The following is a 17,212-nucleotide window of genomic DNA, read 5'->3' as shown; positions in this document are numbered from 1 at the left end:
TATGTATGCATGTAGAGAAAATAAAAGGGCCTTCAAGAAGAGAAGCAAAATTAATTAAAGATTGAGGAGAAATAGAAAACTCTGCTTCCATTCCTGCAGCAAAGTCCATGAGGGATTTCTTTGCCCACAGGTGGAGGAGACCCCACGGTGGGGAAAGCACAATGAAGTTTCCTGTGAGGAAGAAGATGGGAGTGCACACCTGGTGCACCCTTTAACCTTGTCTTTGAATAAGAGGGGCACTCCCTTCTTTCTCCCATCCCAAGTGGTCCTGAAAATGTCTCCCCATCCCAGGTTGTGAGGCTGACTGCATTGGTTGGCACCATTTCCCTCATGCCAAGGAGGGTCAGATGGCTGCACCACAGCCCCAGCCTGGGCACCTCTCAGACAAAGACCAGCCTTGAACTGCTCCTGACTCACAGCCACCACCACCACCAGCAGCCACTCTACAGGGAGTTATGGTCAGACCTTCAGGAAGCAGGACTCCAACAAGAAAAGTAAGAGATTTTATTTTTCTCTGAAAGGTTAAAAACGGTTACATGCAGCAGAAATATTATTCTGCATTATTATACGTGCTACAAGGTCTCAACAATTTTACTTTAATGCAATAATTTGATTCACAAAGCAATGTCTAGTAAGTACTTCTTCTTGTCATTTTCTTGTTAAAAAACAAGACTGATCCTGCTTTATTTTCTGCACGCAGTTATGATGACAAGCATCTTCATATGTATTTGCTGTGTCATAAGCAGTAGCAAAATAACTCCATTCCATATATCAGCAAATTTTTACCCACTAAGTACTAAAAAGAATTCCTTTGGGAAAAAAAATGTAAGTACTTTGTTCTGGGCTCACAGCAGTTTAAGACACCCAAGGAATGCACTGAAGTAACAGAGGGGCTAGAGCTGCTCTTCCTGCTCCGTGTGTGTGTACAGGGCACCCTTCTTCCTGAAGTGGTACTTGGTGAGTGAAGGTGGAATAACCACTAGATGGAGATGTCTGGCTTCAGAATGTTACAGAGACAAGAGTTAAAATCAGTGTAAGAAACCCTGCAATAAAGCTTTTTCAGAGTATTGACAGGAAAGAAAAAAAAAGGAATAAGAGGAACAGAGAACACATGCAATTGCCTTCTCCATGTCTTTTGCTGGATTGAGTGAAAGACCATGAATTGATTCATATTGTGCAAGGGATAAACAAGACAAGAGAAAACAGGTAGAAAACAGTATCAGATCTATGTGGATATTTCCAAACTGACCTGAAAATAGTTTCAACAAATATCCAGGTAAGAGCAAACTGCTGGTGTATCTCCCCAACTTCTAGTAGGTTCTCCCACTTCTGACCATCTCTCTTCTCTGGCAAGGGATCTTTTGCAGTTCCAGCTGCTTGTCCTTTTTTCTGCCCTGGATTCACATGGATCCTCTCCTCTTCCCTCCTGGTTGCCAAATCCTGCCAGTCCCCCATCCATGTCTTTTCATCAGGTTACAGCCAGAACTTCAATATGCATTGAATATGCTCCCATGAATGGGAGCCACAGCTTCATAAGATGTGGCCCTCATCCCTTCCACCATGACAGAGGTCTTCAAGTGGTTCAGTAGATCCCAGGGCTTGAAGCCTCTCCTAAAAGTCCTCACCCTCAAACTCTTCACAGCACAGGCAATTCTTTCTCCCTGTGAGTGCAATGTCTTCTGCACTAAAATCCAAGGTCCCTTTTCCCTCCACCTTCAAATCCTCTCTTCCACCTTCAAATCACCCTCCTCCCCAGCCAGCGGCTAAATAATCACAGAGCAGTGGCGGATTACTCAGAGATACTTAAATATTTCATACATCACTTGAAAATTCCAGTATATGTCAAGAAAAGGCTTCATTCTGAAGTCAGATTCTTTTACAGAAGGCACTTGGGGAGCCCTGTTAGGAATACAGACAGATTTGGGGTTATTCCAAATAAGTTGAATCTTCCTTTTTCCAAAGATTAAAACTATGTTCTCACATAAAAGGTTTCTAGTTGATATTTATTCACATTAAAAAAACACATGAAACCCTTTAAACTTTTCATTGGTTGCTTTTTCTTGTCCCAAGGTAAAAGGTTACAAACAAAACACCACTGTTTAATGCTTTGAAAGTAGCTGGCCATCTCCTTTTAAAACACTGTTGTGTAAGAGTGAAAAATGGCACAAAATGAAAAAAAAAATTAAAAAGTTTCCTTCAACTTAAGGGGCAAAATCTTGGATTTATTTCTAAAGCTGTGTTTCACAGATGACACACATTTAGTCAAGCTTTCAAACTCTTGAGTAAACAAACAAAAGAAATAGTCAATGCCCAGTATGCTTTGTCAGAGCTTTCAAATACTGGAAAGCAAAGGTAAATACAAAAAGCACTGCAGGCTGTATTCCTCACTACCATTTTTTTCACTCAAAGATAAAATATTTATTGATCTCAGCAGTACAGACTCAGCCTCCTTTGGGCATTTGCTGTAACAGATTAGAGATCTGAGGAAATGCTGTTAATGGTCACATGGGAGCCTCAGTGCATTTACAATGCAATTCTGTCACAGCACAGTGACAGAATTAAATTTTTCAATGTAATTCTAAAACTTCCCTGCCTTTGCACTGCTAAACATTCAGTCAGGCTCATTACAGACTTTGACACGCTCTGCATCTGACTGTAAAGGAGAATTTTGTCATTTGCAAGACAGCATTCCCCATGCTCTGGTCCTGCTCAGTGCTCTGTGCAGCCAATTAGGCTGTGGAATTCACTCCCATCAGGCATGAAGAAAGTAATTCACTGCATTATGCTTGAGCATACCAGTATCTGGGTGGGCACTCCTATTTACTAAAAGAATAACTATATGTGTGCATAAGAAAAGACTTTAACTACAGCTCCATGAAAGATCCTGAGCAGAGATCTCTTGAGGAGCTGCAGACAATACTCCCGAAAGGAAACCTGATTCTATCCTCGGAATTACAACATCATCCACTACAGCAAGGAAGCATAAAACAGCTCATTAGCAGCCCTATCGAGTGACAGACCTAAAGCCAGCTCCAAAGTCATCCACACCTGTCTGCCTATAACGACTGCCAAAAAGCCAAATTCCTTCGGGATTAGAATCCTTGTCCCTTTTCTACATCTGGATCTTACAACCCCAATTTGCTCCAGGGAATCACAGGTTTTAGAGCAGCAGGGTGCACAGCAAGGGTGAAAAGAAAAGCACATGCTGTAGATCTTCCCCACAAATGACCAAATTCCACACTGCTGTGTTTTAAATGTGAAAACCCAAAATGCCATTAAAAATACCCATCAATTTTAAGTAGCACTATTTGAAGTAGCACAATATTAAGCCATTCAGCAAAAAATACACACTGGCACTTCTAGTACATCTGGTTCCTTCACGGTTATAAATGAAAATGCACAAACCCTACCACAATCTTAGGATCTCATTTATAGTAGGCACCATGAGGTGTTCTTTTGATGCAGTAAGAGCAAACAGCATTAATAATATACTAGTTATTGTGTAGTTTCACACTGAACTCCAACACTACAGTGAAAAACCTTAATTATGATAAAGCTGAGCAGAACTTTTAAAAGCAATCCAGAAAAATCTATTTTTCCACATCACGATTCACAATGATCTGAATGTGTCATCAGTCTCCCAGGACCCGTTTTCTATAAGCAGTGGTATTTTTTTAAATATGCTTTACATGCAGGCCTAAGGGGTGATCTATCCAGAAACTTGATAGCGAATTCAGAGAAAATAAATTAACAACTAACATGCACCTGTATCTGTCAGAGATTCAGCAACAGAGCTACAAAGATCATATATATCCACATCAATCAACTCTCTGCAGGGAGAAGGGAAAAGCCTCAGTTAGATCAGACAATTTTATCTTTCTGGAAATCTTTCCTAACTGTAGCAAACTGCAAGAAAAATGATGATGAATAGATAATACAACATGGTAGAAAGAGGGAAAGGAGAGAGTTGCAATTTTTCACCAGACATTTTAATAAGAAATTTCAGATCATTGTAATGAAAGTATGAAAAAGTTGGAGTGTTGGAAGTGTGAAAATGCCACCCTGTTTGTTTTCCTTCCTGATGTAATCAGCATTATTACAATCAGAATTTACTGCACTGTTACAGTGAAGGACATAAAACTGGATGCCATAGACCTGTGGTTGTACACAGCTGTAATAAGACCAACAACACTGATCCTATACAGTAGGAGAAGAAAATTATACAACAGAAAATTAGAACTCCTCACACTGCCAAAACACTACAAGGTACAGCACTGAGGTACAGCACATTTGCAAGCCCACATGTATGTAATTTTTCAGAAAAAATTACAATTTTGCAAGAAGTAAAAGGTAGAAGAAGCCTTCTGATTATTTCCCTAAATTATTCCTTCTACTGCAGGAATACAAACCTGTGTGGATTTGTTTTCTATATATTAAGCTCAGTTTTAAGTTTTTATCCCAAATAACATTGAATCTAAATAGGTGAAGACATGAAAAGAAGGCCTGGCACTTTTCTGCTTGGGAGAGAAAAGGATTTAACAACAGCCTGAGTTTCTTGATCAGCTCACTACAGCTTCCTCATTGCCTAGAACTGCCTTAAATTGCAATTCTAATTGTAGGCTTAATTAATTCTTAAAAGAAATGCATGGCTTTGATGTAAAGAAAAGATACACTAATGCTGGAGGACCATTTAATCTCTGTCTTAGCTTACAAAGACTTGTCTAGCAAAAGTTTGAAGCACAATAATGATCCTGAAAGGAAAGTCTCACTGGCAGCACCCACATCTAAACACCCGCTTGCTTCCCTCCACTGCCAAGCTGCTATGGATTCAGCAGCCAGCACAGACACCTAACCAGCATCTTCCAAACTCTGGAACAAGCCTGCATGAACAGGAGGCAGGGCAGAGCCAGAAGCAGGTTTAAGGAGGCAGACAGCTGGCCTGAGAGTGACACAGGAATTCAGTAATCTGCATTCCTGGCCCACATGAAGGGACCTACAGCCCCAGCTGCAGGATGCAAGAGCTCAGAAGCCCGTTCAGTTATGTACTCAGGAGAGATTCACACTGGAGGAAAAAGTCACAATCATGGCAAAAATGTTTGTGAGAGAAGCTCAAAAGCTCCTTATTACAGGTGGGAGGGCAGTAACTAACAAGAATCCACTTACTAGGTTTCCCCTCCCTGCCAGAGCATTGAGACACTTCAACTATTTCTCACTCAGCATTTTGCCTTTTACCTCAACAAAACATGCAGAAATTTTAAGGAATTTAACCCCCCTACCTGGGGTTTAAAAATCTCTATCTCTGGTTAAGAGTCTATTTCACACAAATGTGCTAAGAGGTATCACCTTCAATAGGGATTTTAGGAATAAGTACCTACCTTATGAAGACAAAAGTCAGATCCATTGGAAACAGCTGCAGGTTCTTCTAACCCTTGCAGGGCATCTTTAAAGAAACCCCTCGGATCTGTAGCTGCAGTGCCGGGTGGGAAAGCCCAGGGCTGTGCCTGGCCACTTGGTCACACACACAGTCTGGAAGTTGATGCACTGGATTCTGCTCTGCATCACCACCCTGCCCTTGCTCAGCCAGAACTTCAAACCCCACAGTCTGTTTGGGATAATACCTTAAATCCCAACCCGTGCCCCCCTTCCAAAAAATGTACACTAACCCAATTCATTCCTTTTGTTTTATCTGTTACGCACAATCAGTGTTCAACTGCACAGTAGATGGCAGTAAATCTTCACATGCCATGCTAGAAACCCTCCAGCCTCCCTTAAGAATTTAAACAATTTATGAATACATTTATGACATTTTTCAACATACTGTAGAAGTAAACTCCCACTCAGCTACACAACTTCAGCTTTCTCACCAACCGTTTCCCTAGGTGTACACACATGATTCTGTTATTTCACACATGGTTCATTCTCAACAGTTCTTTTATTTTGAAAAAGCAAATGTACACACAGTTTAGTGCTCTCAGATGAAGACTGGCCTATTTCAGTGTACAGTAACCCAAAAACTTATGAAACGTTAAACAGAGGATTCTTAATCACAGCTGTAAATGTGTTGACACACAGAGAGTGAGGAAGGGAAAAAACATACTCGGTGTTGCTGACAATATGTCAAACAGCATTACCGGAAAGAGACAAGCTGCAGCATGTGATTTGGATGGCACCTTGGGACACAGAAATACATCTTGATTTAGATTTTGTGCCATAAAAGAGCATCCTCTTCCTGCCAAGCCTCTGCAAAGCTCTGAATCTCCCTTAAGTTCTCTAATGTTCATAATTTAACCTCTTCTACCAAAGGCGCTATTTCAAGTTTTAAAACACTCCATGTCCCAGTTCACAAAAGATACATTTGCTAAATATTTTACAGCTACAGATATGTCTGAGTAATTTACAGGACACAGGAAGCCATAAAAATTGAGCCAAGAAATTGTATTCATAGAGGGTTTTATCCAGAACATGAATTGGCAGAGGTATTGCCAGTTCCCTGCCTTGGTTCTTGGATCATCATCAAAATGAATGAAGATTTGCTAGACAAGCATTTTGATCAAGTTCACAGTCAGTTAAGTGGCCATTTTTCCAGTGAAATTGTAAAATTCACGCCAGTGAGGAAGGCAGCCCTTTAAGTGCCTTCTCTTCCAGTGTACAAATTCAGGTCATCTCCAAAAAATATTGTTATGCCTTGTCGTGTTTCAGAGACTTCCATAAAAATCAGTGAGAAGCCATAAAATAGTCTCTCTTTATAAAGCAATGATGATACTAATTCAACCAGATTAATATTGTACTGACTTGTAACAGTACACAGAAATCTGGTTTACATCACATCTTTCTGGTGGACTGCATTCCAAAATAATTTTGGTGCCAGCTCTCACATTCCCAAAAGTGTTTTAAAAAACCACCTTGCAACCATCTGTGGAGGTCTCTTAGCTTGCATCCAGCACTTGAACACTGACTCTCTGGGAATTCTGGGCTAGCATTCAAGATCAGTACCCTGGCATCTGCACAGGGCAGCGCAGAAGTGTGAAATCTTTGGGACTCAAAACTCCACCAGAAACATCTTCTGATCACGCTTCATTTATATGAAAGTCAGTCAAACGGCTCCTGCAGCTCTGTTTCTCATGAGCAGCAGCTGAATTGCTTGCACAAAGCAATCTGCCTGCTGCACTAAAGCAATTGCCTCTGCATTGCTTCAGTGTGCTGGGGCAGCAAGGACAGAGATTCATGCCAGGACTCACAAACAATACTGCCCTTGTACCCTCTCTGTTCCAGCGTGGGACTTTCTTGCAGGGAGTGGGGAATGCTTACCAACAATACAACTTTTCTTCAACAGAATAATGCTGTATATTAATTTCTCTTGTAATTTTGAAGTACTCTGTACACACATTTGATCTTTTCTACTTTTTAAAAGACCCCATCAGGGAGGCCTAGCAGCCATTTACTGCTGAAAGAGAAGGCAAAGAGAAAGCTGCCTACAAACACCAGTCACCACAGAGATGAGCTGGATGCAATGCAGTATCTGCTCAAGCTGAAACTGCTTGAACCCAGGGAAAAAAAAGTTAAGAGGAAATTTTCCTTTAGATGCTCACAGCATTGTTAGAAGAAGAAAGGAAGAACCTGCTTTAAATCTAACAATTTAGTGAGGTATGAAAAATCTCAGTGTTTTCAAGAAGCCTAACAAGAACATGGAGGTTGTACCTATGAAAGGTTTCAAAGCTCTGAATTAAAATTTACCTCTTTGGTCTATCAACAGCAAATGCTTCACCTTCCAGCCCCTGGGTAAAGCTCACTGGCTTCACACTATTTCACAGCATCTACATCCTCAGCAAAAGCACAGGATCCTCTACACCACCAGAGCAATTTCAGCCCAAGACTCTCATTCAGCCCAATATAACATGATTTAGGTGACACACAGAGGAATGTTATCAATTGTAATCTGATGTTTCACAGTGTACTAACATCTCCCTTCTCAAATGCTGAACTGGACACCTAACAGGCCACAAACTTAAGATTTCCTGGTCACATTTTGATAAAATCCCCTCACAAGATAATCTAGTATCTTCAAAGTGGCATCCATGATTAGAACTGAAAACTTGCTGAAGAAAAGGCTATACACTATAAAAGAGTGACACTATGTCATTCTTTTCTTACCCACTAATTCTTCCCAGCCACTGAAGCATATGTCTAACTTTCAGTGGGTTATTGGTGGATTTAAGGCAGTGGAATAAATCAATGAACTATTTCTGTTGCTTCCAGTATAAGCAATACTGGAATTCTTTGGTCAGTTTAAGCCCCAAACACTACTATCAATGAAGCCCCGTAGTATGGAATTATATTTACACATTACTGCAAAGGAGCATTTGTTTCACCCTCACCATAGGATGAAGTGTTCAAGAAAAGAAAGCAAAAAACCTAGTGGTGAAATGTACACACTCACTTTGGAGAAGATAATCTTTCAGTATGAACCAAATGAGCTAGATAAACATCTCTTCACACTCCAGTAAGTTATGAGCCTCCTTCACATCAAAAACAACACAAACCAGCTGAGTCATGTGCAGTATTTACAGGATGTCCACTTCTGCAGTGGACAATGCCCCTACAGAGCCTAAATATCTTCAGCCTGAGTGAGAACTACAGGCAATCCTGCGATACTGCCACAGTGAACACACAGGATCCAGACACTCACAGACTTGTGACCTTTATCACAGCCCATCACAGGCTGCTCACCAGCATGTGGACAACCCTATTTATGGCATCATCAACCCCCTGCAAGTTATCCCCTGTCTGAGAGCTTGGAGCCCAGCATGCCTGAACCATCAAATATCTCAGCATTCCTCACATGGTGCTCAGCTTGCTCTAGCAAGACAGACAAGTCAGGGTTATCCTCAACCTGCCTTGGTTTTAGTTCTAACACAGGTATGGGCAGCACAAAAGGAAATGATGCCGTGGTATGAGGAGCCAGTACTCACAGCTGACTGCTGGTGATCAGATTATTGCCATGACACATAAAGGAACAGAAAAAGGATTTTAGCAAAAGTGTTTGCTCATGAGCCAGAAATCAGAGCGGGGGAGGGAGCAATGCAGTAGGGAATGATGAGAGATTTTACTTTTCACCACTTCTAGCTTTTTAATGCTTTCACTGCCTCCCTACTGGAAAAATGCAATTTGAGTTCTTATCTTTACCTGAAAACTGCTTCTTCAATCTTCTCCTTTTGCAAATTTTGGTTCAATCCTGACACTGCCTCATCTGCCTTTTTGAACTCCCCCTCTTACTATGCTGCATAAAATCACAGGTTTACAAAGTTCAAGTCTGAACATGCCTCTGGCTCACCCCACATTACCCTGCATGCCACAGCCTGGGAGGCTTCACCTTGTTAACCCAGTAATATGTATTTGAGTGGAAGCAAGACTTTCTGCAAAACACCACTGTTTTGATCTCATTTCCCTTACTATTGCAGTGCAATTTGAACTCAAATGTCCTTTTCTGAACTTACTACTTTGGATTTGGCTTTAGAAGATATTGTGTTAACAAAGGCCCAGCTTGTTTCACAAACTGAGGTTACAACATTGTTATTCAAAACTGCAGCAATTTAAATGCCTCTCGTGAACAGCATCTAGGTTTACTCCAAACTGTTGGTGGAATTGCTGAATAAGACTGTTTCCAAGTCTCTGTGAAAAAATTTCTATTTGAAGGAAATTTACTACTGCCAATGCTTCTCAGGCATTTTGAAGTTTGGGGCTTTTAATACAGTAAGAATTTGATGTAAAGATAACATGGTTCTTCTCTAAAAATAAAAGACCTGGGAGATATGAACAAAATACATGGCAAACATGAAATCTCATTATCTATAGACAAACATAAACAAAGAAAACTAAAAATCTTGGGGGGAAAACAATCAACTAACTCCTTTTAACAGAAGATTACACTGACAGAAACAGCTACACTTCTACCCTCTTCAGTCCTTATCAATTTTACTCACCTTAAAAATTCCTGTAATATTGTTCCTTGCTTGTATCAGACTAATCACACTAGAGCTACACAAACAATTCTACCCATCATTTTCCAACACTTATCCCTTCTTCCTCAGTTTGAATTTTTTTGCCACATTCCACGATTTTTTAATTAAATTCTCATGGCAAAAATGTCTGGGAATTTCTGGATCCAACTTCAGATTCTTTGGTGCAGGCAACCAGATGGGCTGATTTTTAAATCGGTTCTACTTGGAAAAACATTACCATATTCTCACTAAATATTGACTTCAGTGTACTGTATCCTTCTGATTCGATACAACAAGGTTATCCTGCTCTTTTCCAAAGAGAAATGAAGTATTTATTGGAAAACGAGATATTTCTCAAACATGTTTTTGCATTAATTCTAGCTCCTTTACAGTCTTTATGTGCTACTGGGTCTCAGTCCTTTCTTGTGTCATTCTTCTGAAACATCTAAATTCTTCCATCAGCCATAGATTTTATTTTATACTTCCCAGAGAGAATGTCCCTGTTGATTTTTCTGTCATATGAGTGGGAAGAGTGCAGTAAATATTCTGCAAGGTTTCTTTACAAAGTCTCAATTTAATTTATTCACTTCTAATTTTTTCTTCTCAATCAAGTTTGCTCAGAAGATTTTTCCCCAGAGTGATGAAATTCATCATTTCTGAAATGCCACATCAGCGTGTTAGCCATGCAAACCAGCATATGCCTCTTCTTTGGGAAGTAGGTCAGGCTCACTGGTCCCTAGGCAACCACCAAATCTCACTCCCTTGATCAATTCATCTGCATCCCTCTTCATGACGTCTGAAATGGGTTCAGCTGGTATTGTGTGCTGTGGTTTCTGCATTAAAAGATTATTATCTGTTTTTAGCAATGCTAAGTGAGTTATTATTGGCTGCATCAGATCTCTGGCACATTGAATGGCCCATTTTTAAATATTCCATATCTGCTTTCCTTCTCCTCCCACATACTGCCATACAACAGACTAGCTCCCATTGGTCTCTGGCCTTATTTAATGGATTCTTTTCCAGACCTTGATTATCAAATTAATCCTCATGCAGTCAAAACTCAGTGGATATGAATTACTCATCAATTCTTTAATACTATAACATCCAGCTTGATTTCTTTTTTTTTGTGCTCATCCTTTCTAAGAGTCTGGATGAGCACATGAGCAGAGAGGGAAGTCACAGAGTACACCCCCAGCAAACTGCATTGCACTACACACATGCACTACCAGGGCCTTTGAAAGCATGAGAAGTGAACAGGCACCACAGAGCAAGGCAGAGACCAGAAAGCACAGTGACAGAGCTCTGTAAACCTGCTTCCACTGGGGCTGCTGAGATCCCTTGCAAGAGCTGCACTGAGTACTCAAAGCTGCTGCTCATTCACAGTAGCCTGACCTGGCACTGGTTCAGCCACTGAAGTATCCCATGAGTTTTATGACCCTCATCACACAAATAGTTCCCCGAGGGTTTAGTAATACACATTTCTTAAAATCACTGAGAATATCTGTTCCCTCCTGCTGGTCTCCCACAGCCCGTCAGAGCTATGTGAGCACGCATATTTTGTATTAGGGGATCAATCTGTTCACTGCAAACTGAGCTCAGCTTGTGCACTTGACTTAGCAATAACACCCAATGCAGTAAATTAAATGTTAATTCAGTGCCTTTATAGCTGCTTCTTGTAATGTCAGACATCTTTGCCTTCCAGTTTGTGAGGTACAGGCTGCTGCATGCAGAGAGCTCTGCAGCTCCCTGGAACACAGCCCAGAGCTGTGCCTGGGCTCTGCTGTGGGTAAATTCTACTGGTTTATAAGAAAAGCTCATAAAGGTGCTGTTTACTTTTCCTCCTTTCTCCTTTGCAAATTGCTTTCTGGTTATAGCTCCAAACTAAAATTAAAACAAGGAGTATTTTTCCTAACTACATCTAAATACATCTTGTACAAGTAAGAGTAAAAATATAAGAAAGTCCACACTGCAAACTTAAATTATGATGGAGAGGCTAAAGCCAGCTACCAAAACATGGATACTAGTGTGTAAAGGTAACGATTGTATTACACTCTCATACTTAGTAAATACACCTGCATGATTAAAAAAAAGACATAATATAAAGGAATTAAACACTTATTTCCTATTTACATAGTCCATATCTGGATTTAAAACTGGTAAAAAGGAAAAAATAAACAAAAGTATGTGAAACATAAAGAAAAATGAGAATAACATATTTTTCTAAATGTTCTTGCAGATGAGTGATGGGCATGAAACAAATTTTTTTCTATATTTGGTTGGAAAAAAAGCGTAATTTCTGGTTATCTGACATAAAAGATACAGAGAAGTAAGGGAAACCTTCTTCATAGTGATTAAAACTGGCACTTAGATCCCAGTGTCTCAGGAGAGATAACCACAATACAAGGCCAAATCCAGCCACTGACTAACCCTGGCCATCACCTGCCCTGGATGGAGGGAGGGAACAGTCATTCCACACAAGCAATGTCAAGTGACAGCAGTTTTACCTGACACATACTCAGCAGATGCATCAACAACACCAGTGAAGTAGATGCTGCTTAGACCTTCCCTGGGGAAAGCATGAGAAATATACATAGATTAGCTCCTCACCTCCATGGGATTGCTGCACTAATCATGGCTTGTCTTAATATCAGCATTAGCTCTCCAAAGCAGCAAGCCAAGAAGCTTAACAACAGGCATTTAGGGAAAACTGTCTTCATTCCTCCTTATCCCACCAGTTCCAGGGACCAGGGGTTTGGGGCCTTGGCTTTGCTTTGTGACTGGTGTTCACATAGCTGCAGCCTTAAGATCTACTGGGCATGCCAGCCTGCAGACACAGCAGATTTCCATCTGTCTTCTTCATCAAGCTGTGGCTGTCAATCCCACCAGCTTCACGGGAAACCTTGGTGTTACCAATCAGCTTAGCCTACTGTGCACACGCCACACAGCTACAAACCATAAAATTATTGTTTTTACAAGGGCAGTGGATTTAAAATTGCGTAAGCCCTTCAACTGAAGAAATGAGAGGCTATTGCACCAACTTAAATGCACACGTAAATGGATGAAACCATATGCACCAGTGTCTCGGGATGTATTTGAACCTTGAAGCTATGACATATATATTTATGCACAAAAGAGAAAAGGTATTCTGTATTTCTCACAGAATGATTTAGACAGGAACTGTCCTTGGAGCAGCAGTTCACCACATGATCTCTGAAGCCAGCAATGGCAGCAGCATCTTCTATAGATACAGAGACATGACAGGTGGGAGAAGCAGACAAGACAACATTTCTTTTAGGTGTACAAAGTTTGTGTTTCATTCATGCTATTTCTGAAATGGAATAACATCAGCAAGTAGTCATGAGGCCACAAGTTAGGAAATTACATCATACACTTGGCAAGGACTGCGGAATATAAATAAATGTGAACATCAAACCTTTCACAGAAACAGATGCAAAAAGAGATTCATTTGCTCCTGTGCAATTTGCAGTTTGCAACATTTATGTGTGAATATGCAAATTGTTTTTTGCTTCCCAGGAGTCAAAACAGTTCCGGCAGAACTGGGCTGTACATTGCTCCATGAAGGGAAGGGGGTGATTGTTACAAGACGCAGAGTGTAGCACAGAACCTAATTCAATACACCAAATATCATAAATCCAATAATGTATGTAAGGAACCTTTTTCCTCTCTCTCCATCTCCCCGTTCAGAGTAGTTATAGAAAGAGAAAATACTCTGTGTGCTACAATTTAGTATGAGTAACCCTAATAAAAAATACTCTGTAGCCAACCTTACAATAGAAACACTCTACCTCCCTCCTTCCCTCTGGGTTATTTTAAACACATTTGCAAATGGTTCAATACTAAGAGCCAGACCCTGTGAAGATAAAAACACAGGAATAATTTTATTACCACAACCTCTCTTACAAGTCCTTCTTGGAGCAGATATGCACACGTGCTTTCAGAAAAAGGCACTGTGAATCATATCTGATTTAAACAGATTCAGAGCCAGGGTCTCTCTCAAAAAGGAAGCTCCTACTTGGTTCTGCTGGGCACTAGAATGAATAAAATGTCAATTTAGCAGCTACAGAGTTTTCAGAATAAGTGTGAGTAGACAAACCTACCTGTCAGGCCAAACAATTTGATAAATCTAAATTCATAATAATGCAAAAAACCCCCAAACCAACAACAAACAAAACCAACAACCTTTTTGGAAATATTCTTAGCACTTCTCCATACTGGTCTTTAGTAATTTTCCTTCTTCCTTCCCTACCTGTCAGGCCAAACAATTTGATAAATCTAAATTCATAATTCATAATTCCTTCCACTCCCACCAAGGAATAAGCAACAGCCTCAAGATGTTGAAAAATTATGCCAAGTGAATCCCACCCCTTCCACTAGCATGTCTGCTTGCATGGGGAGAGCACTTTGCAGTGCTACAAATTCCAGGCAAAATATTTCATCATATCTTACTGCCTGGCAACCACCCCAAAATGTAGAGGTTTTGGTATGCACTATGCAAAAGTATACAGAATCAATTCTTGCTGTTCAGCTCCCTATCCATCTTGCAACACTGTAAGAGCTGGAGAAATTACCTCAATCTGGATTTACCTCACTAAAGACTTCAATTGGCTGGTTTTGTTTCCCCATAATTACCTTTTGGTATTTCAATCTGCAAAATCTTTTCTTTATTCAAGAACTTCTATGTGCTTTAGTACATCTGCTTAATGATGTTTTGTTGTTTTGGATTGTCAGCTATTGAGTGCAATCTACTTTTTACAGTTGAGCATGGAGAAGGGAGACAGGAATCGAGCAAACCCACCCAAAGCAGGACCATGACACTGACATTTTCTTAAATAAATCTTAACAGATTAACACACATACTTAATGAGCAGGAGGTGTACACACATGACTTCAGTAAGCCTTCCACAAGTTAAATCAATAGTGCTCTACAGCAGAGAGGTTCATTGCTCACTGGATCTTAGGTAGCTACTGTTTAAAACAATGCACAGATTAAATAACTGCAAATTCTAGAAATGTGCCAGGAAGGGTGCACTGCTTGTCTGTTCTAAGATTTGTTGCATTTCTCTGTCTTGCAGCTACAATTCATAACTACATGCAGAAGTCCTGATTTCTAGTAATTAATTGGAATTATGATCATATAAAAGTAACTATCCTGCAGCATAAAATTAATCTAAACACAGAGAAACAATTTCAAGCAAATGGCAATCTTGCTGACTGAAATTTTTCAGATATTGCAAGAATATTGCTTTCTTGCTTCTAGCACTGTCATAATTTTAAGACACAAATCTAAACTCATCTTTATGGTGTTGGCCTTCAGCCTTCACGCTCGGCTGCTGTAATCACTCCTCTCCTAAATTGTTTTATTTTCCATAAGGATTTTACTTATTTTGATCATGGCCTCTTACTCATTCTCTCTTGCAGTGCAGATAGTAAGCAGAAATGTTATTTAAACACAGAAATCCTTAAAGTAGATTTCACTGGAGTTAGGGGCTATTTTTAGCCCAACTAGCACAGAGATGCACCGAAGTGTTTACTAGCTTGAACATAGGTCATAAAGTCTGCATTTGTTGATACCAAAGACCACCTGCAGTTTAGATTATTTATGATCAGTGACAAGTGTGTATTACTCTCCAACAGGCAAATACATTTAACCCTTCTCTATCAGCCATAAAGCTCTTGAATGGACACTGCAGTAGTGACCTTTGTGTGTCTCTCAAGTGTGTCTTTCCATCCTTGTGCCTCTGGAAACAAACAGGGGACTTTCTGCCCTCAGCCTTAGAGGCTTTTCTTACTGCTCAGATCAAAAGGGAAGCCCCAATTGGACATGCAGGGCCAAAATCCCTCAGGAAACCTCTGAGAAACATCAGGCAAATTATCTGGAAAGCAAAACAAGCCCATCTGCAGAAGACAGTGGAAAGAACATGAGGACTCAGACCTGAGAACTGCATATGGTACTGTATATCTACCACTTCACATTTTATCAATTTCAGTATTAATTCATCTCAAATTAACTTTGCAGGTAATTAGTCCCTGTGAAATATTCAGATATGAAATGCAAAGCCACTTTGACAGTATTGTCAATTATCTCTACTGCCTCTATTACCTATTGTGTTTGTATTAGTTTCCGGTTGTCTGCCACTGTCACTCCATGTAGCTATGGCAATTTCCTGAAGATGTTTCTGAAAGAGTCTCCTGGCCCACCCCTCCCTTGCTGACTGCTCAGGGTAGGAGGCTGAAGGAAGTTGCAAAGGGCAACACGATGTTAATTGATCAGGTTTAGACAAATACAAGAATTTGATCAGAGACAGATTTGATCTACAGGATCAGGACCCAGTTGTCCTATGGTGGCTCTTTTCTGCTCTATTAAACAGTGGCTGCATCTCAGCCCAGAAAACCCACTCTATATTTCAGCCCTGTAATAATACAAAGGATGGAATAATGAATTAATGGTTTTTCAAATCAAGGAAGTTCTCCCTGGGAATGCTGCCATTATTATATTTACCTACTGCAATACAAATATGATAAGCTTAGATTTGTAATCACCCCTGGTTTCCTCTACAGTCAGCAGATAAAACTGGTGGGCAACAAATAAAATCACACGATGCTTATAATCTGGATTTTGGATTGCCTGATTGGGAACAATGTAACATTTCTGTATGACTTCTTACCCAATAAACAAAAACAAGTTTAGTACTGTTTTAATAAGCCTAATGAATAGAATAGAGCTTTTGAAGTCAAAATGGATTCCCATTTTTTCTCCTCTTTATAATCAATTAATGAAAAATAATGCATAAATAATCTTGTGTCTAAACCAGGTGCACAGTGTCACCTGGAATCCATCCTCTAAGCATAGAAAACAAATCTGAAATCTGACTTTCAAAACAGAATGATCACTCCATTCCTCATCAACTCCAGTTCACCACACAAATTATTCTGGATGAATTCTCATTTCTTATTTGGGTGAACACAAGTCTTCTTGCAATTAATGTCCACGAAAACCCAAGCTTAGTCTGTGTCACTTGTCATGCCTAGATGAATACTAACACTAATAATTTTACACAGTGATTATCTATCATGTAAATAACTACCATGACCTCCTCAATGTCAGTCCTTAGTACACTCACAGCAATTAGAAACAACTATCCTGCTGTTATTCCAAACTTTGATGAAGCCAATAGAAAGATTTCTATTTATTT

At 40.0% G+C, this 17,212-nt stretch overlaps 1 protein-coding gene across 8 annotated transcripts in view; it reads right to left on the bottom strand.

Moving 5' to 3' along the window:
* The window catches only part of RBM20 (RNA binding motif protein 20), a 102,988-nt gene that overhangs the window by 46,023 nt on the left and 39,753 nt on the right, over positions 1–17,212 (bottom strand). Inside the window, exon 1 of one of the 8 annotated variants that reach the window (XM_039708954.1) lies at positions 5,376–5,416. The exons of 6 other annotated variants lie outside the window; for them this stretch is intronic. In XM_039708954.1, coding sequence (XP_039564888.1) covers positions 5,376–5,401 — 26 coding nt within the window. In that variant the 5' untranslated portion in view covers positions 5,402–5,416. Of the gene's footprint in view, positions 1–1,249; positions 1,471–5,375; positions 5,417–17,212 lie in introns of those variants that run through there. One more of the 8 variants, XM_039708951.1, reaches the window with a different exon arrangement.

The sequence above is a fragment of the Passer montanus genome, unplaced genomic scaffold (genome assembly GCF_014805655.1).
Source record: "Passer montanus isolate IOZ18808 unplaced genomic scaffold, ASM1480565v1 scaffold21, whole genome shotgun sequence".
Taxonomy (NCBI): domain Eukaryota; kingdom Metazoa; phylum Chordata; class Aves; order Passeriformes; family Passeridae; genus Passer; species Passer montanus.
The sequence above is the reverse complement of the archived record's forward strand: the minus strand, read 5'-3'. Positions and strand labels throughout refer to the sequence as shown.